Here is a 26,064-nt window from a genome sequence, read left to right as displayed (position 1 = left end):
AATTCCTAAGTAAATGCAAGACCATAATCTTCTTTTTAAGTTATGGTTATCATGTAATGAATTCCAAATTACATACTTTACAGTTCAGCTATAAAATATCAAAACAAAGGGCAGTTACTTTGTCCGTTCTGCAATTTAACAGTTCTTCTATGCTCATTGAACGCTAATTAGCATACTAACAATTTGTTAGTTTCTAAAACATGAATTAAGGACCTAAAAATCTTCTGGATTTTATAAACTAATAACAACATATATACAGCATAGTAACCATACACAGTAATGGAAATCAATTACACAGCATCCAGATTTACCTTTTAAGCACATATTAATGGTTAGTACTTTCTGCTTTTTCACTGCAATTTGAACTTTTTGTAGTAGATATTAATCATTTTACTGCTTGAATACTAAATAATGGCTTAAAAGCATAATTTCAAAATGCTGCCAGGTAAAGTATTATGTAAAAATCATGCTTGCACGTCTGCAAACAGAGAGAGGTATGTGTGAACTTTCTGAAGAACTTCTCCAGGCTAATAGTCATAAAGCATAGTAAACTCCGGCCAAAATGTGAGAGAGAGAGAAACACAACAGCGTAATTTAATTCATATTTCATAAAGAAACACAACTTTTTACATTTGTACAGGGAAAGACTGGAACTAAGTTGGATTTTTACAGAAGCAAACCTCACAAGAGTTTACATGTTGAAAAAGCAATTTTTGGCACATGGATAATATTTGTGAATAGTACTCAGAATTAAAAAAAAAAAAACCAAACCACTGCGTAGGAATTTCACATTTAGTTTCTTGGCATCAGCACCTGCTGTCTAGTGGGTCAAGACAAAATACTGTGCCTTCAAGAGTTAATCCCATTTTGAACCCCTCCTGCAATGAAACAAGACATAGTTAAAAAAAAAGGAAAGTGATTTCTGGAGGATTAAGCTCTCTTTCTAAAAACATCTAAATTTGGGCTTATCTTTAGGCAGATAAACCATAAGGATACTTCAGAGTGAATTCACAGACATTTACATTATTTGGTCAGCCAATTTTTAGTAAGTCTTAGTGGTTAACTTATAAAAGGATGTATCTTGTACAACAAAAGAAATACAGTATGTATATAAAATGAAGAAAATATGATAGAATAAAAATATTGAATATTCATATACATAGGTTGATCGAAAAAACAAACAAGCTTGACTTGCACCATGTTGCTCCTGAGTAAAATTCAACATGATTTACAAGCAGGAAAGATTAGGGCTATGTGAGCAAAGAGTTTATTATATTTACACTTTAAAGATTCAGAGAAGTCATGGACATTGTTACTAATACCAGGTGTCTCCTACATCCAGTAATCCCTTATCTTAGAAGTAGTCCAACAAAAAGTATAGTACTCAACCACATCTCAGAGGTTTGCTCTGAATCGCTCCCTGTGCAGTTAAATTGACAGGTATATGCTTTACAGCCTACTGCCATCTGAGCTTCACTAAAGAGGCAAATAAAATCATACTTCTCTATTGCAAATGAACAAACTGTGCATTTCAAAGGCATGTTAACTCAGTGAAATAAAATACAGTGGTCTTTAAAAAGTACAAAGAGTTTCTTTAAAAGTTGGGACCAAAATTCCTCTTTTTACTCACATTAGTTTGACCAGTAGAAACACAAAAATGGTTATAAGCTAGATGCTACCACCCCCTCTATTGAAACAAAATTCATTCTACAAGTACCTGCGTTTGGTTTACAGAATGTACTTAGCTTGCACCAGTTCTAAAATAACAACGGCACTTTTAATAGAGCGAAAGTGCTCTTGTTTTCATTTCTCTTTTTGCTTTAAAAGAAGCTGAATAATTGTGGCCTGACCCTCAAGAGAAAAGTCACCTTTGAGTCAAGAAAATTTCAGTCTGGTAGGTGAAAGTCCCATAAAGCTATAAGCAATTGGAAACAAGGGCTCTGAATAGAAAAGCCGTGAGAACATCAACTCCAGTGGCAGCTGTCACAATGTTCAGTTCAGTGTTGTCTTAACATACAGTTCACTTAGAGAACGCCAATCGTATGCTATGAAATCAATAATATGTGCTTTCATGAAGCAAACATCTTGTAAACAAAATAAATCTTTTTTGTAAAGCAATCTGTATTGGGCTTAGGCATAAACTCAAGCCTTTTCTCATAATGCAGAGCAGTACCTCAAGAGCATACCTTCTGGTTTTAAAAGATAAAGTCCAAGTCAAAACCAGCTTAATTTCAAACAAATTTAAACCACAGGCTAGAATTTTAAAAGCGTATGAATATTTAATAACCCCACCAGGTACTGCCATCAGAAGAGTAATGCTGAGAAACAGAATAAACTTCCTGGCAATAGTTACTAAATGATCTGAGATTTTCCAAGTAAAATTTGAGTTTTCCTAAAGGCAGAACCATACTATGAGATGATGAGCCAGCACCAGTACTGTGGTGTAAACCTTCTCCAACTGTGCTACCCAGCTTGCCCTACCTGGGTGATACGGTGCTGCCAAAGCTCACTGGTGTCTTTCATTTCACCCCCCGCTCTGTATTTTCAAAGAGCTAGCAGGAAGAGCATTCAATGCAAAAGATATTTCAAGCAAACAGTATCTGAAGTTCCAAGTCAAACACATCCTGTTATAAACAGACATTGTTCATCTACCCAAAGGATACTACTAATTGATGGAACTGCAGTCAAAGGAGGACTGCTTACACAGAAGGAGAATTAGCCTACAGTCTAGCCTGTTAAATTGTAAACCCCTCAGTTACAGTGTGTCTAAAATGCTAATCTTTTAAAGTATTTAAAGGCTGCTTCCAGGTTTGAAGTTGTAAAAGGGATAGTTTGTATTTCAACCTGAGGACGCTTGATAAAGCTGCAATAGTAGAAAAGCTACAGCACCTGGTTTAACAAGGACAAGCAGGTTCATTCTTAGCAATCCAGAGCGCCCTTTCACCGAACACGCATCCCATGCGTGTCCTGCATGCTCTTTTAAGCACTGTTTTTTGGTGTCTCACGTAGTTGCACTTCCAATGCCCTTTTTCTGGCTAGCTAAGAGCAAATCAGATTATGCATTTTGGAAGCGCACACATCTCACTGCTCTTATGTTGATCATGTGGGGTTTTTAATTTTTGTTTTATTCCATACAAACTGATTATTTTGTCACTTATCACTTAGCTTGTGTTTGCTATGACTTTACTTTGAACTATTTCTACTTTCTTGAAGAACAGTGGTCTCCTTGACCTTTCCTTCTGCGACTTCACTGCAGACCACTTTCCCCCCATTTAGTCCTCCTCCTCCTCTTTTAAGCTGTGACACTTTGCATTTAAAACAATCACATTTTCACATATTTGCAATGTGATCGATGTTAATGCATTAAGAGACTGCTGCACTATATGTATAATTCTTTAAAAAGCCTTTTAACTTTATTACCGTAATGAACTATTGTCTGTTCCAAAAGAAAACAGCGATGTGGTTGCCAGGTGCTGTTATCAGTTGCATACCTGAGAACCCAGCTTCTATGACAGGCAGAACTGATCAGGAAGTAAAACCTACTACTACAGTGCCAGAAACTGCAGTGTTAACACATGTGTACTTAAAAGTGGCTCATGCACATAGCTGTCTGTAAGAGGAACATGACATTTCAATGTTCACCTGTTAAATCACACAAACCCCACTATCACCACATGTCAGATACTACAGTTACTAGTAGGCTCAAACTTCCGTGCCAACCACAGGGTCAAAAAAGCCCAACAACAAAGAGGACATCAAGGCAATCTAGATAGCCATCTGGGCATCTTTCAGATTTTAAAAGAATGTAAAATCCAGATTTTTTTCTTCATGAATATTTAAGTGGAGGACAAGAAGTGTGTAGGAGTATAAATCAAAGAAAGCTGTATGATCTCGACCAATATTCCCATTAAATTAAATGCAGCCCTCAAAAGGGGGGAAAAAAAAAAAAATCAGAATATCCTCATCCAGCAGACTCTTTGGCAAAGTGACTGCAACCAAATTTCCAAAGATCAGGAAAGCACGGACTTCAGATCTCCCACAGCCATCTCCATTCCTAATCCCTCAAGTTTTGCAAAATAACTCCAAATTCTTAAATAATTTTTGGAATCTCCAAAACTACACTTTGGCAAATATACAATATAATTTAAAAAAATTCCAATCAGCTGTAGTCAAGCAAGCTGTGGGAAGACAAGGTTTTAAGAAAAGATTCTCCTTTACGTCCAGACACAGTTGAACTGTGATTAATGCAGGTAATAGAATAAGTATCCTATGCTGTAGTTCTCACAGCAATGCAGAACACTGTGAGCTTTATGTCCGCTTTCAGGAACACAGTTTATATATACACCTGAACTGCATACGTCCCTCAAGTCTTATGGGCCCTACTTGAAGCTGCTGTATAATTATTATAGTATCCATCATACAGCAGATGCCTACTTTTGACTCTCCAACTCCAAAACCCAGCATTCGCAGCTGCAATAATAATGATGTCACTTGGAATGACTGAGCAGATTATAAATTATGATTTGTTTTTATCTTTTTCTAATAAACTCAATGTGTCAGGCAGAATATTTTTTCTTTAAAAGTGACATATATAGTCAGCACTTGGTACACATTATATACTATATGTATAAAAAACGCATCATTAATTTCAATACACAGCGTTTAAAATATTTTGCCTTGTGAAATCCAGACATTTCAGCTTCCAATAATGTGTGTTCTTAGCATAACACACTGCCTGTTCATTAAAAAACATGTGTGCTACGGCTTCCTGTACTTTAAACGTTCAGGAAACAGTAACTCCTCGTGTCAGAAAATCTCTCAAATCTGCTGATTTTCAGGGAATGCAGAAAAAGGCCATCCCCTGGTACTGGACAGGAGTGGAAACAAGAAGGGCTATGAAGTGTGCATCTATATTGTGCCTTGCTTCTGTGTTCATATCCCCACGATGACAGTGTCAGGTAACTTTTTTACTTTCAAGGCGATTTAACACAAGGACTGAACATCTTAGTTACACAGAAAAATAATGATATTGTACTAAAGGATGTGATTGGTCTCTTAAAGAGAGGAGCAAAACTTGTTTTCACTAGAAAAAGTAACCCAAAACCAATCCCTCTTCCAAAACTCCCGCTTTTTTTGTGTCTATAAGGTGATATGAGCTATTCTGGCTAAAAACAGTAAACAGTAAAAGACAAAGAACTTCCATTCTATCACAAGATAAATTTGCCAAAGTCAACCTTACGGCTCTGAGGTTAACTCACTTATCACTTCACAGTGACTTCACTCAATGAGATTAAGTCAGCACAAACCCAATGAACCAATGATAAATTTACATGTTTCTGCAAAGATAATTTAGAGGGCTGAGCATAACTTATTTCAGACGGAAAGACGACAAGCCTACTGACTGCTTCAGGGCACGCAGGGAGAATGGCTTGCAGCTCCTGGAAGCTTTATGATATTAACTACCTTGAGATTTTAATAAATTATAGCAGCTGTTGCTGGTATGATTCATGATCCAGGGAAACTTCCCCTCGCTGCAAGATTTCTGGGAAAATAGACAGATTCATTTTATTAATGTCTGGATACAGTCAAAATAGAGAAGATGAAAATATGTTTCAGCATAAGGGTGGGGGGAAACAGGAGGTTGGATAGTCATCAGAGAGAGGCCTGAGCTGTGAAAGTCACATCTCCGCACATGTTTGAGTTTTGAGCTCTCCAAAAAGATCAACAGAGATTGGACTGAGAAATGGAACAGAAAGAGCTTAAGTGTGAAATCTGGATCCTCGCTAAAGTTTAAACATAAAAGTGTTCCCCCAGAGGTCAGGGAACTTTATCTGATCTCATTTAGTTCAGAATATCAGATGCAAAGGAAAAGCACCCACTACTTAAGAGTTTATTCTCCAACACCTCTTCTGCTGTGCTTTCCTCTCCCACTTTGCTTACACATCACCTTCCAACGCACACATACGCCGAGATAGCTTTTCTGCAGACTGGGGCACGTTTGCCGAGGCACCCGACATAGCTCTACACGAGAAATAGGGTAAGAGAGTCTGGACTGAGCTGCTCCAACCAGGCTGTCACTGGCTGGCGCCGAGGCAGCTTGCTTGCCACTGTGAGCGTAGGATAAGCTGTATTTAATATCCTCTCAGAATAAGTTTATATTTTGAACTATTACACGTGTTCATAAACAACTTACCTTTGTATATTTAATGGAATACATATTTACTGAAACTCAGGCTGTACTTTCATAATGTGAAGATAACAGACTACTCCACTTTGCATTCCAGAGAAGGAAAGAAGCCCACATTTTTCTTTCACGTTTCTTAACATTAGATTTCCCACAGCACATTACACGTTCTGTGCTTTTACCTTTTGTAGCGTCCATTTCACCTTCCTTCTTATAGGCTGTGTGTCTAACAACCATTGACTTCTAGCGCAGCTATCTTCTGCTCATTGCAAGTTTTTAAATAATGACTTCCAAATAAAAACATATTCACAGATGTGATTGTACTAACACAAAAATCTATGTATCAAAGGTTTTGCTTAACCCATTTCACTAATGACAATTCGATAATGAAAACTGGAGATTTCACTAGTACACATGGAAAACAAACAGCAATGAAAACAAAGGCTTAGTATTAGCAGCTAAGACAGACTAAAGAAAACTAAAATTAGCTGTCCCTACCTTAAAAATTGTAGGCCCCTAAAAATTAAAATGGCCCTGACTTAGAGTTGTATATATAAAATATAAATCTTAAACGTTTATATATATATATACACAAACATATACATGGAAATAAAAACACCAGACATGAACACATGCACACTTCAATTGTAAATGCTTTAAATACCATTATTAAAATATGATATACCAACCATCGCTGACGCTAGGCACCCAGGAAAGCACAAGAAGATAAAAGAGATATTAGGAAAAATGTTTCAATCTGTATTTTGCACCAGCCACCTAGTAAAATAACTGCACATAGCTTTTGCTTTGGCCAAAGTTAGAATATTTTTTTTTTCCACACCCTGTCAGCTTTACACTTGTTCTCAATTGGAGTATACATGAACAAGTTTTGTGCCTACATAAAGACCCACCAATTAATTTTCAGTGGAAATGTCAGGGTATGCTAAGATTGATGTGTTAGACTCTAACTGTGAGACTAGTTTATAAAGCATACAAAAAAGTTGGAAAAAACAAAACCTGTATGTGCAGGGGGGAATAACCGACCAATGCAATATTCTTTGCAATAGGACATAGTACCGCCGTAAGGTCTGGGGGGTTTGTTATTGGTTGGTTGTCTGCTTTTTTAGGTCAAGAGAGTACAAACAACAATATGAGTTTTTCATTTTATGACTTCAAAAATCTTTGATACAGATTTCTACTGTTCCATTCACTGATGTTTTATGAGGTGATAGCACTTTGCAGCCTTACATGCTAACAATTCAAAATTTTGTCAAAACATTACCTGTGATAAGAACTCTTAGTGTGTGACATTTAAGTATTTTCATAGGATTCTTCCTAGCAGCCACAGACGCTACAGTATACTTTTTCCTAAAATGGGCTATACACAATGGAAACATTGATATATATCAATGTGAGGTGCGAAAAGATTTGCTTTTTGTGCTAAAGGGCTTGGTAACAACATTACAGTATTCACAAAACACAAGCATTTTTACTGGAATTGCAAAGAAGCCAGTTTTGGCTTTTAGCTGCTGTCTGAAATTATATGGGCCGGAGTACAGGTGAGCAAGAACCTAAATGTCTTACTTCACAGTGAGTGCAGTTTGTCAGTGGCACCATCCTAAACTGACATGGAAAATAAAATTTCACAATGAACAGCAATTAAAAAATTTTACTCAGGAAAATTAAACAGTATTTAAATCTTATTTCAGCCATTTTGAAATGTTTCTGCTGCTCTCCAGGCAGAAGAGAGGAACTGAAGGAGCCCGAGAGCTAGCTCTCTTGGACTCTGTGGGCTCTTGAGATACAAGAGGGCTTGAAGCCCTGGGAATGCTTTCTGCTGAGGAGCCAAGATCCTAGAAATTCAAGTTCCCAGTATTTTCAGCCTTCTGTTTTGCTGGCAGGCTGCTGAAAAAAAAACAGATAAGCAAGCTGGCAAGGAACTAGCAGTTTGGAAAGTCTGACTGAAGAGTGATTTATTCCAAAACTTGAAGGCTTTCTCCTAGAATTGCTTCAAAATGGGGTCAATAACTGAACAGATACTGTTGAGTGTTTCAGAATCAACAAACATTTTCTGATAAAAACACATCAGTTTTAATTGTCCCAGAGCGCCACAGTCAAATACAGCTGTTTTTAAAGGCAGCAGAAAATTGCCATGGCCCCTTAAGCACCTACTTTGCCTATGCCAATGCTATGAAAAACCACTGAGGGAAAGATGAGGGTATACTGGGATGGTGGTGATTGCTGGAACTGAAGAGTAACAAGATCAGTGTATCTGTAGGGCTCTCGCCTCAGCTTTCTTTTTCAGCTCGCTCAGTCCCTTCCGAGGCAGGAGTAGCAGTATCCATTTTGATTGCACTGCTGAGAAACCCTGAACTACTGCAGGTGTTCATAGTAATACCATGTAAGGATCTTCAGGGAAATTCAAACTCCAACTCAAAGACCATGAGATATACTTACAAAAGGAATAGTCAGAAATAGGTTTTTTTCCTACGTATTTGTCTATGCAGGCTGGAATACATTTTCAGAATACTGTAAACATGTATTTCAAGAATAGTCATACAGCCATAGAAAACTGCATAATTGATAACTCAGTAGTTACCTGCATCTCATCTAGTTTGGACTGAATGTCTGGAGGGAAATCTCCTGCTCCGCAGCTAAAAGGGTCAAAAGGTTCTGCTCCAAAAAGGTCTCTCTCTGGAACAACAGAAAAGTGAGTGACTGAGAGAAAAGGTATGAGCTACAATAACAGTGCTTTGAAAAAGTCAGTTTATGTCTCCTTACAAGCTGAATAATAGCACCTCCAGATATGCAACTGATTAACCACAACTTCTAACATCCAAATTTGAAAGCCAGATCTTGAGTAGTTTTCCAAAGTTTAAGACTCAAATACTTTTCCAAGAACAGCATCAACTTCTGTTTAAGCCTCAATGTAGCTTTCATTAATGCTTGTGCCTTCTAGAGGAATTTTAGGGATCTGATGAGAAGAAGTTGCAATTTGAAGAGGGCATCTCCTACTGAAGTGCACTCTGGAATCCACGTGTAGAAGGAGTTTCATAAATGAGGAGGGAGGACATCAGTTGTCAAATTTCATCTTAATATTATGTCAGAAACATATTCTTGCAAACAAACTAGCCTTCATGTCCCCTGTCTGCCACTTCTCACCATCAGATTAAGGATGTCTTTGTAAGGACAAGCAACTACTCTTAGTCACGGAAGGTAAGGTAAGGCCTTCATTTGATTGAGTTCCTCAATGCACAGCTGGTAGTAACTAAAACTAATTGTCAGGGTTTTAAAATCTTGGATAAGATCAAGTCAAGAAAGAAAGAATGAAAAAAGCATAGGAGCATGAAAGGTCACTTACCCTAAAATTCCACTAAATCTGGATCCATAAATAGAACGCAAATTTCCCTCTTTCAATACCATACAGTTTCTTACTTTTTCTTAACTGTAGTATGCTTTCTAGTGGTCAGGGGTTTTTTGTTTGTTTGTTTCTTTTTTGTCTGGACAAGAAGAAACATCTCCAATACTTTTTTTTTTCTTATTAGAACAGTGTAATGCTAGTTCTTCACTTCTGACAGCCCAAATATTTTGGGTTTACTTTTTTGGTGTTGTTTGTGGTTTCTTTCCTTCTCAGTAATGGGATTTTTTTTTCTCTACATGTAATGGTGCCATCTATACAGACTTTTTCTATCCCACATTGGGTTGAACTAAAGCAGTAAGAAAATAGTTTTGCTAACCCAACCCAACCACACTGATTAAAATTAAAACCATATCCTATCTCCTAACTTTCATGGTTGTCCAGCAAGAAACCTGGTAAGCATACTACCTACCTTAAAACAATGTTAGCCTAAGAGCATGAGAGTAAAAGGGGCCATTAGTATCTTTGAAATGACAGCTAGTTTTCTGGTTACGCACAAAATTTTACCCTTAACATCCAAGATATGGAAGCTGACAACTGACTGCTTGACCCAAAAGCCATGTTGCAGTGTTACCAGTCATACTATCAATGCTGAAGCATGTGCATATAGCTAAATAGATGTCTTTGTTTTGGCATCCCTGGAGTCAGAATTTTAGACCTGTACTTGTCTAGGCTCTTCAACATTTATTGTGCATGGCAGTCTCCATGGGTTTTGACCTGATCAATTAGGTGTTATCAGGCTGCACAACAGGCATTTTAAATAATCAGCAGCTACCAGCATTCACTCCCATAATAAAGTACAGAAACAAGCAGGAACTTCATTAATTATGTATTTCAAAAACTGTAGCTAAACAGCTACAAACTGTCACATGGGACCAGGAGATGGCCCAGATCGGAGAGCCTTATTCCAAAAGCCCACTTGAGCCAAAAAAAAAAAAAAAAAAAAAAAAAATCTAGTCTTTCCTGGCAGAGGCAGACCACCTGCATGCAAAAGAGACTTCAACTAGGATAATCTAATGTAAAAATTAGGATCTACCTCGTCCCTTGCCTCTTTCACAGCCAAAATGAGTCTGCTCCAGTATAACCAGTGTCCTTACATGTTCCAATGTTCCTACCAAGTAACCTTCAGATGTGTAGCAGCTTTGACTTTCAATCTAACCTCTACTGGGCAAAAAGTGATTATGCTTTATGCTCCTCGTAAGTCTATTTGTTCATTATATACATCCATTTTCTTTTTCTCCCCACCCCCCCTGCCTTGTCCATAGGTTCTTCTTACCCTTAAAAGGAGCTGACAGTTTTCTGTGTGGTCAGACAGCTAAAAGCAGCCAGTTTCAACACCAAGCCTTAGCAAACATTCAAGGAATGTATTTAGGAAAAAACAGTAAAGAACACAACTCTTGCATTTCTTAGTACTGAAACATGACTTATCACTATTTTTGAAAGCAAGTATTTTGTACACTATTGTGGATATTATCCATGACTTATTATTGGGCTTTTATTAATGACAGCACTTCTGAGCTCATTAGCAGGAGAATGGCAGAAGCTTTAGCTCCTTTAATGTCACCTGCCTTCAGGTGAAGGATTACTTCATTTATATTGCTATTCAAGGTAGACTTTAAAATTAACCAGTGTAACTTACTCTAAGTGACAGAGCCTAATAAACCCTGTACGGAATCAAATTCAAAATAGAGAAGAACTTCCAAGCCGAGTTTCCAGGAAAAATTATTATTTTGGAAACTATCTCTGTTATGACTTGCTAACCATTTCAGTAAACCAGCTGAAAAAGTCCATAGTACAACTGCTTTTCTGCATTTAAAATTTGTGGGTTACATGAGAGATTGCACTGCTAAGAGTCAGGGAGGGATAAAGTTCCGTGAAATATTTTCAATAGCATCATCAGTATTTCTCTTTTGAACAGAAGCTGAAGAACATGTGGAAACTGGACGAATACTAAAATTTAGTCAATGCAGAGCTGCACTATTATTGTATAGGATCTCCATAAGCTTATCTGCTAGCGTTCACTCCACTGTTCACAGGGGGGCTCCTTTTTAGCAGAGATGGGATAAATCAGTAATTTTTTATTTCAGGCTAGAGTATTTGCATGAAGATTAACTGTAACAAGAATATCTTGCCTGGCACACTCCCTAAAGTAATTGTAGCACAGACAGGCATTTCTTTCTCCAATACACAGCAACCAGTAAGCCTTTGAAAATGATCCTTTCAAACAGCACATATAATTTCCTTTCCCTTTCCCACTCCTCTCTGGATGGAAATAAATTCACAGCTTGGGAAATCGACCAACAAATTCAAAACCATGAAACGCTGATGGTTTACATCCGCAACTCAAACCACAGAAAGACATGAACAGGTAATAAATTCTTGTTTCTGTGACCTATCTGACATTCAGAATAAGAAAGATGTAATACTGGAGAGTAGCAACTGGCACTCTGTAATAAACTCAAAACTAGCAATCACTAAACAAAACTACAAATATTTGGCTTTTCTGGTGCATTTGCATACCAATCTTCTTTACCTTAGCTATCATCCAGGCACAGAGTTATGCTGATATATGCTTTCCCCAGATGTCCTGGAGCAGCTGTGATGACAAATAAAAATTAATCACTTCAGTCACACTGAAGACAAGCACCCAAGAAAATATTTGGAATAAACTGAGGTAGTGAAGTCCAGGAAGCCTTTCCCTTAGCTGCAGGCTACTCCATATTTTTTTCTTTTGGAATTATTACAGCATAAAAAATGGTTCCACTATTATCCTGACAGCATACTCTTAAATATCTCTGGAAAGATAGCATCTTGGAGCAGATTTCTACATCTCCCAGTTGTGACCTTGGATCGTTCAAGATGCATTTGAGTGAAATAAATGTTGAATAATTCGATAGAGAATGTTCCTCTCCAGTTCTTTTCTGAGATATGACAATAAGGCTGTGCCAACAAGAAACACATAAATTAATTCCTCCTTTAATTAATTAAAATTAATAAATTAATTCTGTCCTTTAAGATAACTTACAAGAACATTTGCAATCCCGGACTCCATGAGGAAGCAGCAGCATGGTTTTTAACATTGCATTTTTGGTTGCATTAACGATGCATTGGTCAATTGTTCAATTAAGCAATTACTATACTGGGCTGCAATGTTTATGTTTAGCCTGAAAGCTGGTTACTGCAAAATTAGTGTTGAAAGAAATATTTCTCAGCAACATTTTGAGTAGAAATACAATTCTGGAAAGGGCTTTTGTTTTTGAAAGAATCACTTTTTTTGCAATTATTACCTAAAGATACACCACGTATTTGTCCAACCTGCAACTTCCTGTCCAAAAATCATGCAATTTTCTCCTTTAACATAGGTAAAAACAATCTGTTTGCTATCACTGATATACCCAGTAGTGAGCAGACATTTACTGAGAAGCCATATTGGTATACTGCTGAATAAGAACTCAAAATTTCAAGAATCTTCGCCCTTTTTTAAAGCTTAAATGCTTTGGAGATAACCACCTTTCCAAGAAAAGGTCTGTGTTGCACTCTTCCAGTATTAGAATGCTGGGTTTCTTGAACTACATACTGCCAGCTAGTCAAAGCAAAAGATATAATTTCTAACCCCCCAATTTTTGCTGGGGAAACTATCCAAAAAAGAGCTAGCAAGCAAAATTCTAAGTCTAGGCATTTCTCTCTATGAAAAGCTGAACTGTCATCCTGGTGCCAATTATCTATAACCTATGAAGCTCTTGGTCTTGGAGGAATCCAAAGTGCTTGGTATCATTACCAGTTTCCTGCATACGGGACCTGTCTTTCCTGTGCAGTGTTATTCTGGGGTGATTTGTCAAACTGGCCAGTTGATGAGTAAGATGAGCTTTGGCTTTTAAAAGCACATTTTGCTTGAGCAGCACAAGTGCCATCCCTAGGTAACAGGCAGATGAACCTCACTTAGACAAACAGAGCAACTAAGGCTGACACTAGCAAAAAGATGGCGTATCCTTATCTTTCTCCTTGTTTACTACTGAACGTGATAAAGGGGAAAGTTATAAAAAATACAAAATCCAACAAAATCACCCCGTAACTTCATCAAAAGCAATGGAAAAAAAAACGCTCAAGTGCAGTGACAAAGAAAGTAGAGATAAGAACATAAAAGGATGACCTCAGAAAATGGGAGACTCCAAACATCAGCTCCTCTTGGTTGCCACCTATCTGACTTGTATTGTAGAAAGAAATGCCAGCTTGCTTGCACTGGCAGCAATAACACCATATAAAACAACGTATTATTGTACATTATTATAGTAATGTAACATTACACAGCTTGAATTGGGTTCTTATGGGATCTGAACTTTCTCATCTAAGACAGTAAGTCCTTGTTTGATCATAAAATATTCCTCTTCTGTTTCAAATTACACTTTTGAAATATGCCAAAGTGTGTTAATAGCTGATGAATGCAACAATTTTCAACATATAAAGTACCATGATGTAGACTGAAAGAGCAGGGATCAAAAGTATAAAGACTATGACGTACTTCTGTAATCTCTCTTTGAAGCATGGCACACTGAGGAGCACAAAGAATTAACAGACACCGACTGCCACGTCTCCGAACTACATCATCTTAATTTAATGCAAATGAATGAAGTGCAGAAGAAACAACTATTGTAAACAGTACATATCACTGAATAACTTATTTGTAGTATTTTCTATATGACAAAACCCACTGATTAAACAACTACAAAACCTACATAGCTGGAATTCTCAAGACCACTCAGCATTGAGCGCTGCCTCCCACAAGATTTCTAGCCGCAATTTCAACGGAACCGAGGTAGGACAATAGCTGGAAAAAAAAAATCTTGTCCTGTAATTCAATTCAAGTTACTATTTTTGAAGCTGGATATGCACATTGAGATCAATTTTATGGAATTGTCTGTAGTTTCAGAGGAACAAACCTGAAAACACAACAGGAGTTCTTGGAGGGGGTGTCTCAATTATTTTTTTGTTGTTCTTTACAAAGCCGTAAAAATTCTCTTAATAGAACAGTTCTATTCTAAAATTCTATTAGAATATTCTAATATTCTTTTAAGTCATTTAAGAATAGTTAATATTAACTATTCTTAATGGAGTAGCTTTAAATTCTGTTAATATATGCTTTGAGAAACCCATAGAAATTCATCTAAGTTCATTTAAAATCTTCTCTTAAAAAAGAACAGATTTTTTTATTGATCAATAGCCTCAACATCTACTTTCTCTTTAGAGGGTGACAGTCATTCTGAGCAATGGAACCGAAAGGTGTGTAGGATATGGTATTGGAGAAGACAGTCACTGACTTAAGCTTTACAGCGCATTTTTATAATTGTGCACAGCTCTCATTCATACCCGAAAATTCTACATACTAGCACCACTCCCCAAAACAGGCACAAACCCTTCAAATGTGGTTTTATATGGTGGCAGGCAGTAACATTAATGTTCCTTATCCATACTAAAACAGGCATCGGAAATAGAAGATACTACGCACAGACTGGTATTTCTACAACCCCTAACATTGCTTGTGTATGCTCCGCTCTCCTCTCCCCCAAGGGATTGCCAAAGCTTTTAAAAATACTTTGTGGACTCCTAAAAGATTTCCAGTGAAGCCAAGAACCTTACCCTAGCTGCCTTCAAGCCTTTGGAAAATAAAATTGCTATTGTTAATCATCTTTTGAAGATCTTTTAGGAGTGGTTCACAGATCTGGAGAGGTTCATCAACTATAACTGAAAAACAAAGCTGTAGATGATATGAAAAGTAGTATTAAAAATAGCATTCCAAGACAGTCTACATCTTGAGGGATTTCTTCAGCTCTCCCTTCTGCATCATCGTCACCATACTTACTCCACCTGCTGTCTTCCCCAGAAATGTAGGCTTTAGATGCTACAACTGTGGCTTGACAAGGAAAGAACTAACAGGAAGTAAAAGTCTTTCTTGAAGTAAGTATAAAAAAGATACTGTAAAAGAAAAGCCAAGTTAAAATCCCCAACCAAACTCCTTCAAACTGTTTATATGATAGTTTCAGCAAGTAAATAAGTTTGTTCATAACGTAACTTGGCAGCAACATCAATGACTTTGGGAAGATGGTATAAAAATGAAATGGCATTATTGAATGCAATTTACAAAAACTATATTTGGCTTTTCATGCAAAATGTACTAAGTCTTTAAAGATGCTTTATTAAAAAAATATAATGTAAGCAAAAATTAGGTCAGTTGTTACAAAACTTACTGATCTCTGTAGATCTACTGGGTACTGGAGGAGGCTGTGTACCATTGCGAGTAGGTGTTGATGACTGAGGGGATATGGGAGAAAAGGGAACCATATCAAAGATGTCAGTGGAGGGTGATTTAGGTGTCACACTGCCTGCCTACAATAAGGACAATAAATATTAGGGCAATATTTCACACGAAAAAGATCACAATACTGAATTCTTCAGCATGCAGATAAGAGCCACATTTTCAAAAAAGTTAAAAATAACCATCAGCATGCAAAAAACAGCTCCTGACACCAAGCAAATGGCATTTGCAGTTCAGAGTCTGAGACATGCTAAAACTCTCCAATACATAAGCAGCGTTGTAATTTTTCCATTTTCAGTCCATCTGGTACAGCCAGAAATGTATCACAGTTAAACCTGAAAAAGCTGGTGACAAGCAGTTCTCTATTGCAGACGTATGAATACAGATATGTTTGCAAGACCCATTTAAGGTAATACTGCAACAACAATATGCTATGCTCTGGAATGCACAGAACGAGTAGCTAAAATTAAAAGATACAATCCCAATACTTCTTGTTTACTAATTCTTCCTTACATGATCACCTATTTGACAACCTAAAAAACCTGGTGTGATCAAAGCTTCAAATGTATTTTTTCGTAAGTAACAACCTAGACATGCAATACGCTGAATATTAATATCCAAAATAAAACTCTCATCCTTGAACGTGAAAGAGAAGAGATTTCATTAGTAAGGCCCAGGAATTTGGAAGGGTTCAAAAAAAACCACTGGATAAGCACAGAAACCCCAAACTCAGCAACTACAACGGTTCTACAGCCATATTTATTTTTGAATGATTCATTCCTCCTGCCATCAGTCCACTACTTCAGGACACAAACGAGGCACAGCCAAGTCAGAATAAACTGAACACTAAAGACAGATGATGAAATAGATTAAAACTGAGATTGACAAGCCGAAGGCAAAATATATATGCAAAACTAGTTTGCATGTTAACGTTATTACTTAGACAATACAAAACCCCCTACATTCTGTGTATTAAAAAGACTATACAGCCAGGCACAGGGAAAGCCTGCTACGTTTAAATAAGATTCAATTTGACCAAAATATTCACATGAAAATTTTTAAGCACAAGTTAAATTAGTCACATGGATCCTTTTACTCAGGATACATGAATATGACAACCTGACAAGCAGGTAGTCTTTAGCACTGCTGGTCCATGAGAGTTTCATGGACCTAAACCTTATTTAGGAATGCTTTCTTTAGTGCCTCTGCTGCAGCAACTGAAGCTGCCCTCTGACAGCACATGCCACAGATTTCTAAGCCAAGTCTACAGGCAGCCCTGAACTACCTCTACTTCTCTCTGGAGGCTGCAGTGGCTGCTGAGAAGGAAAGGATATTGATCCAGTCTTCCACTGAATACACTGCTTAAAAAGAAAACTAGACTCTGAAGTCCTACATTTCCTATTTTTTAGGAGTTCTGAATTACTCTTTTAAATTTGGATTAAGAGAGATCCAGAACTGTTCAATATCTCAAAAAAACTGCGATATTTCTACCTAGGTACACTGAAGTATACCAAGAAAAAAGAGAGCCACATTTAACATGCTGCTATTTTTTGTTGTTGTTGTTCTATTTTTAAAAAATATTCTCTCCGTCATGTTATTCTCTGGCAAGACCACTGCTGAATTAACTTCACAAAATAACTAATTTTTACGATTTTTACACATACAGAACTCTTACTGACCTCAACATGAGTTAGCATTGCAATTTCAAAGATCATCTGTTGTGAAAAGATTTCAGCGTATCATGTTTAGACACAATAAGCTCTTACTACAATGTTCATGGACCTTGTATTAATGTCCTGGTGCCTTTGTGCATAGTCAGAGAACCAGTATAATTTAAGTCAGGGAGATCGCTGGATGTCATCTGCTCCCACTCCAACAGATGCGCTTGACCCAAAGTAAACATATAATGAATCTCATATCCCTTTCTTCATACAAACAAAACTCGCTCTGATTGTAGATAGGTTTTTGTCTGCATCAGGAAGGTGGGATCAGGTCTAATGCATAAGTACATGCCATATATTAACCTACATTTCCCATCAATATTGACGGATACTCCTAGAATGTCTTGGAGATAGTAAATACTAATGTAGGTTCTCCTTATTTGCTAAGTGTTTATGGCTACCTAGAAGCTAGATAGATAAACAAACAGTATTTATGTTTAGTCTTAAATGAGTCTTTTAGGCTGTCTATATGCCATTTTGATGAAGTTACTGGCTATTTTGATACTACTGATACAGCTAGTTTAAGTAAAACTATAATTTAGTTATTTTAAGAAATGTATAATTTGAATACATATGAGCACAAGAAGCATTTTTATTTAGTGAACACATGCAGAAAGCCAGGATGTTTGCCAAATACAGCCAAATGTTACTTGCAAATGGAAAAAAAGTTGAGAGTATAAGCATATTGCTATGAAAAAGCAGGCAATATGCCCATTTTGTATTTAAGAATAATTTTCAACCTTCATTTTGCACAGAGTTCTTAATAAAGTATGCTAAAAGGTATTTAATGGATGATTGCTTTTTTATTAATTCATGGGGGGGGAAGCCCTTGAAGTTGGACCTTTAGAATTGTTTTGCATAACTATTCTTAATATAAAGAATTTTAACAAAAGAATGACAGATAACAGAGGTAATTAATTAATGGACTACTTTAAACATGTGGGGAAAATAAGAATTTATGTTTTGGGGGTGGGAGAGAAAAAGCGATGTAGAAATAAGAGTAAATCTTCACAAATTCCGTATTTTAAGAGTATCCCTAGAGAATCTAAGATACATCTGCTCTGTCCTTTAACCACTGTACAAAATGCAATTTTTAATACAAGTTAATACACAACAGAGAACAAAGGAAAGCCACAAAAACTGAAAAAGCTTTTGCACAGCAGGATTACACGAGGTCTTGGGCAGCTGTATTCACTGGTTGGCTTTGGAAGACCACTTTTTGAAGGTGGTGGTATTAACAATCCAGCTGGTAGTCTAGAGTCAGGAGAACTCCTAGGAGTAAGCGTAATGGAAGAGATATCTAAACAAGGAGGTGAATCCTCATTGTTACACCAGAAAAAAGTAGAGGGTCTTTGAAACATATGTTCATCATTATCACACTTTATGTGCAGCAGCTGAAAAGGAATCACAGAAAGAGAAAACATTCTGAGGAACAGAACGTGATAACATCAAGGAAAGAAGAAAAAAACCACATTTCATGCTTCAAAAAACTTTGTCAGCAACTTGCTGTTCAGTGCTATAGTTACAAGATACAGAACTTGAAAACATTTTAAAACAAAATCTAAAAATATATCACAGTAAGAGGTAACCCAGTATTAACTGGAATGAAGACGACTTGCTCCTTGATAATTACACCAAATAAAATGAAGACAGGCATCTTTCCAAAAGTGGGTGTGTCAGATGCACTGACAAATGTCTAAATCCACCAACAGATCAGCAGTATCTCATATCTGCACATGTAAATTAGCAGATAAGCACATATCTGGGGAGAAGAGTTACTCTGGTGGTTAAAGCACAGGTCAGAATTTTCTTCCTCCGAACCAGGAAACACCTACCATTTGCATCCCACCAATATTTAAAGAACATTTAATTATTTAACTAAAATCTTCTTACAGTAGAAGCTCACAGTACACAAATGTTAATGTTTACATTAATATTAGACTTTGTTTCATTTCCCTATCTACAGAATTTGAGAACCTAAACATTTATGGACAATAATACCCTTCTGCCACCCTTTCTGTGTGGATGAATAACTAATTGAACTTGGTATTTTCAGTAGGTATCTCAAAAGCTGAGACTCATTGTTGCAAAGCAAAGGAATCCTCATGTCCCTACAACAGCACCACAGAATGCAGGATGGAATAAAACTTTGCTGCTGGGGAAATAAAAATGTTGAGGATTGTAAGATTCTCTGGATCTCTTAACAAATCCACAGAACAGCTTCGAACAGAGGCAAATGAGTAATATCCACACCAGAATACAGATGGTAAGAGCGTTCACCTAAGATGACAAAGTGGTAACTACAAAGTTCTGGTCTGAATTAGGCAGACAAGAACGTGAAGCTAGCTGCCTCATATGACTGGGGAGTATTTAACTGTATATTCCAGCAAGATTCATTGTGTATTGAGAGCAAAGATGAAGGCTTTGTCCACTTCGATAAAAAACAAAAACCCTTAATCTTTTGCAAAAATGGGAAATATCTGCAATCCTGAAAGGTTTCATAAGAAATGCATCTTGTCTAGGTGAAATTAGAAACAAACAGCCTTTAGGACAGATCCTGGAAAGAAAAGCAAAAAGGAAATGTCTTTAAATATTTGATTTAAGAAACATGCCCAACTAATCTTTCCGTTGGAGCCAAGTTGTAATTCCTACCTCAAAACCTGAGGAAAACAGCTTTGGACAGTTAAAACAAGGCTTTAGAAGACAGATTAATCTCTGAATCTTAACAGAAAAGACTGAACACTTGTGCAGACAGTTCTTGGCCAGAGCCAAGAGTTTATACACTGAGAAGGCAGGAAATGGATCTGTGCTGTAGGTATCTTGCTTAAAAAACCCTCTGACTTGCCCAGGCTGAAGCAGTGGTAGATATGTGCAGCAAAAATTTTGAAGTCTGCTTTTACTCTCTTCATACAGTGTTACACAATCGATATGACATGATTATTTCATTAGAAGTTTGCATAACTCCAGCAGAGCAGGATTTAATCAATGATTTTAAATGATTTTTTCAGAGTAAAGCAGAAAACAAAACATTTTGAATCCTTTTAAACTGAGTCTTAGTTCCTTCACTTTCTTTACAGATAAGCCAGGTTAAGGGTACAGGTATCCAAATTTAGTAACAATGCCATACTTATGAGAACACCAACAAACACCACAAAACTCTCCATTCAAAATTTGCAATTCATAAGTAAAAAAAAAAAAGCAGCAACAACTTTTTATTGCAATTGCAAAGAATTCATCTGTTGCCAAGCTGGAATTGTGAAACAGAGGGTTTGGAATGGTAATCAATAAAAATGAAAGTAAAAAAAACCTATAAGACATAGAATTTTGATTATTATTTCAAGAGTGTCACTAGACTACAGGTAGAAGACTTGCAATGCTACTGTGTAACTACTACCATGCAATACTTGCTGCTATACATATAAATGGAAAAAATAGATCTCATAATAGGAAACACTGGAAGATACTAAATACAAACAGTCAAATTAAGGAAGCAAAATATTTCCCTGAAATGCAAAACAGCAAAGGACGAGTAGTTTCCGTAAGCAAGCATGTATATCACATGAAAAAATCATACAGAAACCAGCAAAATGCATATAGGATGCAAAGCAGCAAAACTGTAAGGATGATGAACACATATCAAATCCAGGCAATGAAAGGTTTCAATACAAAACCAGAACATACACTATTTGTATCATTCGAGCCCTGAACATTGAGCAGTCACGTTTCCTCCTATTTATCTGATAAGCAATCATCTTAGGACATTTCACACCATATAGGGTGTCGAGCTTCATATGACAGTTTTGGGAATGTGTCTTGTCAATAATGAATTTTCACCAGTAATTCTTCATTTGCAGGGCAGTACAGAAGCCCACCACCGGGCGCTAGGATCTGTGTTGTGAGCACTGGGACCTGTGTTGTGGGCGCTGTTCTGCGTGTTGCATCCCATGCACCCAGAAAGACCTGTGAGGCTGACAGTGGCTTTCTGCTTACAGCCCTACCTATTCAAGCAGCCCACAGACAGGACAGGTACAGCAGGGAAGTATATTCAACAATGGAAAATAATAATTGGAAGGTCACAAAGAGGATTGCACAGAAGGCTTTTAAATTGTAGGAAATATCACCAGATTCAGAAAATGCAGGAGGAGAAGGGAACAGACCCTTACTTTAAAGAATACAACCTAAAAAGGGTGTAACTTCTGAAACTTAATACTCTTACACCAAATTATAAAGGAAGAAAATGTAGTAAAAATATATTAAATTGCCACTTTATATGGCAATTGTATTTTGTCTGAGCTTCCCACTGTGTAACACTGAACAAGCAGTACTGGTCAGGTCGATATATTACTTTCCAATTTGGGCCCCATTTCATCAACACAAGAAAACAACATGGAATCATTCTTAATGAAATTAACATACTAGTTCAGTGGACTTGGTCTCTATTATGATTAGATGTTATCATGTGCCTGTCAAAGGATTTATTTTTGACTCATTCTACTTAGCACGATGCTGAAGATGCACTGTTTGGCTGCATCATACTAGAAAATGTAGCACGACTGAATTTTTGTTAATCAAGAAATCATTTCAAAATTGTTTGTTTTTACCAGGTGTCTCAAGACGTTGATGGCAATCTCTGTGTCATACCCCCATAAGAATCACATAAGTGTATTAATGAATTAGAAAATGTTTTTCTTCCTTAGAACATTCAAGTTGGTAATATACAGAACAGTCACAGTGGATAACTGCAGCGAATGTTATAGGGAACTGTGAATGACCTTGAATTGGAAATTATGCAGTTAGTTACAAAACCACTGATTACAAGCTACCTGAGATTTTGGACTACTAAGGATATATTAATTTACTGATTCATAAAATACTGTATAAGCATTAGCAGTTTCATTAATTAACTGCTACATCTTCGGTTCATTTAGTACTTTTTCAGTAACATGAAATCTGACATAGGAAATTTCAAATTTATTTTTTTTAACATCACAAACATAATAGACTTTTAAACCCTCAGGAAGAAGTGCTCACTGAACTGAATACAGAATATTATAAAATCGAAAGAGCGGAAGATAGGTGAAGAAAAAACGTGCATTTTCCCACTTAGCAGTCTTAATGGAAACATGAATCAAGTGATATGCCTAAACACATTCCAAAACTGTCTTCTGAAATATGCATACAGTACCAACGTCTATCCTGGGGTGTTCTCATGAGCATGTTAAAGCTTTTTAATGGGGGTAATAAGTGCAGGTGGCCTATGCTTCTAAGTCACAATTAAAGAACTTTAAAAAAAGGTCTAATCAATCAGTATCTTTAATGCTCCATTTAAAAATGGCGTGGTTTTGCAACACTGCCACAACAGGAATACGCATTACATAATACTTCTTTGACAATACTTATGGTGAATGGAAGAACACCGTCTCTTTTGGGACTGTTTCTCCCAATACCTTTTCCCGCTGCCTTTCAATTCTGCTTCTCTCATATTTCATTGTTCCCTCTTTTAAGTTATTTTCCTGATTATTCCTGTTTTCTTCTATCTATCTTCAGTCATGCAGTTGTCACAACTTCCTTCTCTGCCTTAAACACGTTGCTCAAAGAGAAAACCTGAAAGGCATGCCTGAGAAACTTCAGCCACGCCCCAAAGAGATTAAAAAATCCTCTCTTATCTCATCAGAGGTTCCTTAGTGGCCTACAATGGTTTACTGTTCAGTCGACTATAAAAACTGAGGGTGCTAACTGCATCTAACCGCTAACCCACATGAAGGCTGTGTGTACAGCTAACCCAAGCTGCTTCAGGCAACACTAGCAATATAAATAGCAAAAAAAGACGTCATGTGAAACAGCGCTCCCAGGGATGCACTGATCTTTGGAGGCTGGATCCAGAGTCTTATTCTGATACAAACTTGAGCAGTGTCATCATAAGCAAACAACAAAATGAAAATCAGATTGTCCTCATATAATCAAGACCAAATGCAAAAAAGACCAGTGACTAATGTCTTGCCAAGCCACTAAAACAGATGAAAAGTAAACAGCACAGATATAAAAGTAATGGAAACTTTAGCTGTGCATGCAAGGGAGCGAGAGACAAAAGAAACATCCCATGCCAACATTTCCCATGGCACATGTAAGCGCAGCTATAAAGGCAAACTACTCTAAGGAAACTCCTAGTTTGGTATAGCACGTCCTTGACAGATCCATTCAGGAAATGAAAAAAAAAAGACAGTTTCTATTGCATAACACTTCTGCATTGGCAAATACAGACATTTTGGGGACTAAATTTTAAACTTTTAGCAAGACTAGTGTACTTAAAAACATTAACCCAAAAGCAGAAAAAAACCAATCACTAAGCAGTTTAATATTTACTGAATGTGCTGAACAAACCCAAATCTAAATAGTTACAATACCCTGAGAGAAAAAGTGTGCAGAAGATTGATAATTTGATGTTCAGCTTTCACAATACATTTTATGTGAAAGTAATTGATTATACAACCTAGTTTTCTTTTTTTCATTTCCAACTATGATCTCATTGCTTTTAATGGCTTCTTTTATAGGTTCAGAAAGAAATTTTATTTTTCCCATACAGCTGATAAACTGATAGAAAAAGCACCTAAATTACATTGATGTTGATTTGGTCATATGGCTAGATTTAGAACAGCCACAGAAAAATTTTCACGGTGATACTAATAACCAAGCAACGAGACAATTTTGACAGCAAATGTACCCCTCAAAAGCAGAAGACTACTGCAGTCAATGCTTTGCACCCACTTACACGTTGCAAAAATGTAAAGGGTATGTAATTGCATTATTCATGCATATAGTTTGCACCCATTTCAGTCTGCCAGTATTTTAAAATAAGTCCTCAAATAAATCCTTACATGGCCTGCAAAAAAATGTGCAATACAAGCAAGAAGAATCAGGAAATCAGTTTTAGATTAGATTTCCCTTTGTATTTCCCAAACAAGCCTATAACTTGCACTACTTATGAACTGGGGAGAGAAGTCATCCCTATTTTTTTTTTTATTATTATTATTTTCAATTTTCATATATGAGTGGATTTTTTTTTTAATAGACCAATTGAGGGCTCACAATAAACACTGTAATACTCCAATTCATTATTATTGCCTAAAAAAGAAATTAATTAAAACAATTAGTAACGGATGTTTCAGCTGGAAAAATATTCTCATATGTGAAATTATCAATCAGCCAAAATATTTTTAATTCTGTGCTTAAAATGAAGCTTCAGCTTACAATTCACTGATTGCATTTTCTTCTCTTAGTTAGACCACTGATGGACTTATTTGGATAAGTCACCATGTGTGGTATTCTTTGTACACATTTTAATGTCAGACATCAGCAAATTAAGATGTTTTCGCACTATGTTTTGCAAATAACGTGTTCTACATTATTACCCAAGAGTTCAATATGTGAACACATGACCGACTCCATTTAGAGAAGTAAATCTGTCAGTAAAGTCACATATTGCAGTCCAGCCTGGTACGTCTAATTTGTTCTTGAGCATCACATATATAAAGTACCATCTTTGATAAACTATAGACAAAATATTTTTAAAACATTCTGAAAGTAAAATAGGATCTGAATTTTAAGTCTTGATAGTATTACATTCAATCCTGAGTATGAATTCCAGCAAATGGCTTTATGTATGTCTTCATATTTAGTTAGCAAGCCTATTTTAAATGACAATAGGAAATTAGAAAAGTTTATTTTAAATGACAGTCTGGATGTGTCTACTTAGAACTGAAGCATGCTGAGACTAGATTTTTTTTATATGTGCAATGAGCCAAACATTGAAAACTATATACATATTAAGTTATCCATCCACAGTTTAAAGATGCTCTCAGATTCTATTGTCTTTTTGATACTGAAGTAAGAACAGGAGAAGCAATCTGGTCCTGTTCATGGGAAAACAGCCTGGGAATCAGAAGACCTGAGCTTTAGCTTCACTGTCAGAAAAAGCAGAAATGTTGTGGGTTTGTTTTTTTTTTTTAAAAACCAACAGTGTCAAGGGTCAGTGAAATAATACAAAAAGAACTGAACTTCAAATTTCTGAATTTGAAGGTATTTTCTACCTACTTCATTTCATTAAAAATTAATGGCAAGACTAATGTGTCTAGAATAATTAAAGACACAAAAATCAATCAACTTCAGAAGGAAGAAGCAGGAGTAAAGAAATGATAGACTGGCACTGCATACAAATGATACCATTGTTTCTCAGTTACTGACAAGCAGGAAAGACATTCTGTCCTAGATCAGTATTTTAACAAATAAAGCAAGACAGTGACATCACTTGGTGTCTGTAACAGTACTGTTTCACACTATAGGTGCAATAAATACTAAAAACCCTAAGTCTTCTCTCATGGGGAAGGAAAATACACACCCATTGTCAGCCTGAAATTATGCTTGCTTAAACTGC

General features: G+C 36.6%; 1 protein-coding gene across 7 annotated transcripts in view; it reads right to left on the bottom strand.

The window, feature by feature from the left end:
- Window positions 1-568: 568 nt before the first annotated feature.
- The window catches only part of GULP1 (GULP PTB domain containing engulfment adaptor 1), a 168,534-nt gene continuing 143,038 nt past the window's right edge, over window positions 569-26,064 (bottom strand). For 4 of the 7 annotated variants that reach the window (XM_050900021.1, XM_050900024.1, XM_050900022.1 and 1 more), the window contains 4 exons: window positions 18,803-19,027; window positions 15,845-15,983; window positions 8,784-8,878; window positions 569-878 (listed from right to left, as the gene is read on the bottom strand). In XM_050900021.1, the coding sequence (XP_050755978.1) occupies window positions 807-878; window positions 8,784-8,878; window positions 15,845-15,983; window positions 18,803-19,027 (531 nt within the window). In that variant the 3' untranslated portion in view covers window positions 569-806. Of the gene's footprint in view, window positions 879-6,873; window positions 6,885-8,783; window positions 8,879-15,242; window positions 15,355-15,844; window positions 15,984-18,802; window positions 19,028-26,064 lie in introns of those variants that run through there. The other 3 variants (XM_050900025.1, XM_050900027.1, XM_050900026.1) reach the window with 3 other exon arrangements.

This window comes from Gymnogyps californianus, chromosome 7 (assembly GCF_018139145.2).
Source record: "Gymnogyps californianus isolate 813 chromosome 7, ASM1813914v2, whole genome shotgun sequence".
In the NCBI taxonomy this organism is placed as follows: domain Eukaryota; kingdom Metazoa; phylum Chordata; class Aves; order Accipitriformes; family Cathartidae; genus Gymnogyps; species Gymnogyps californianus.
This window is presented reverse-complemented; position numbering and strand designations above follow the sequence as displayed.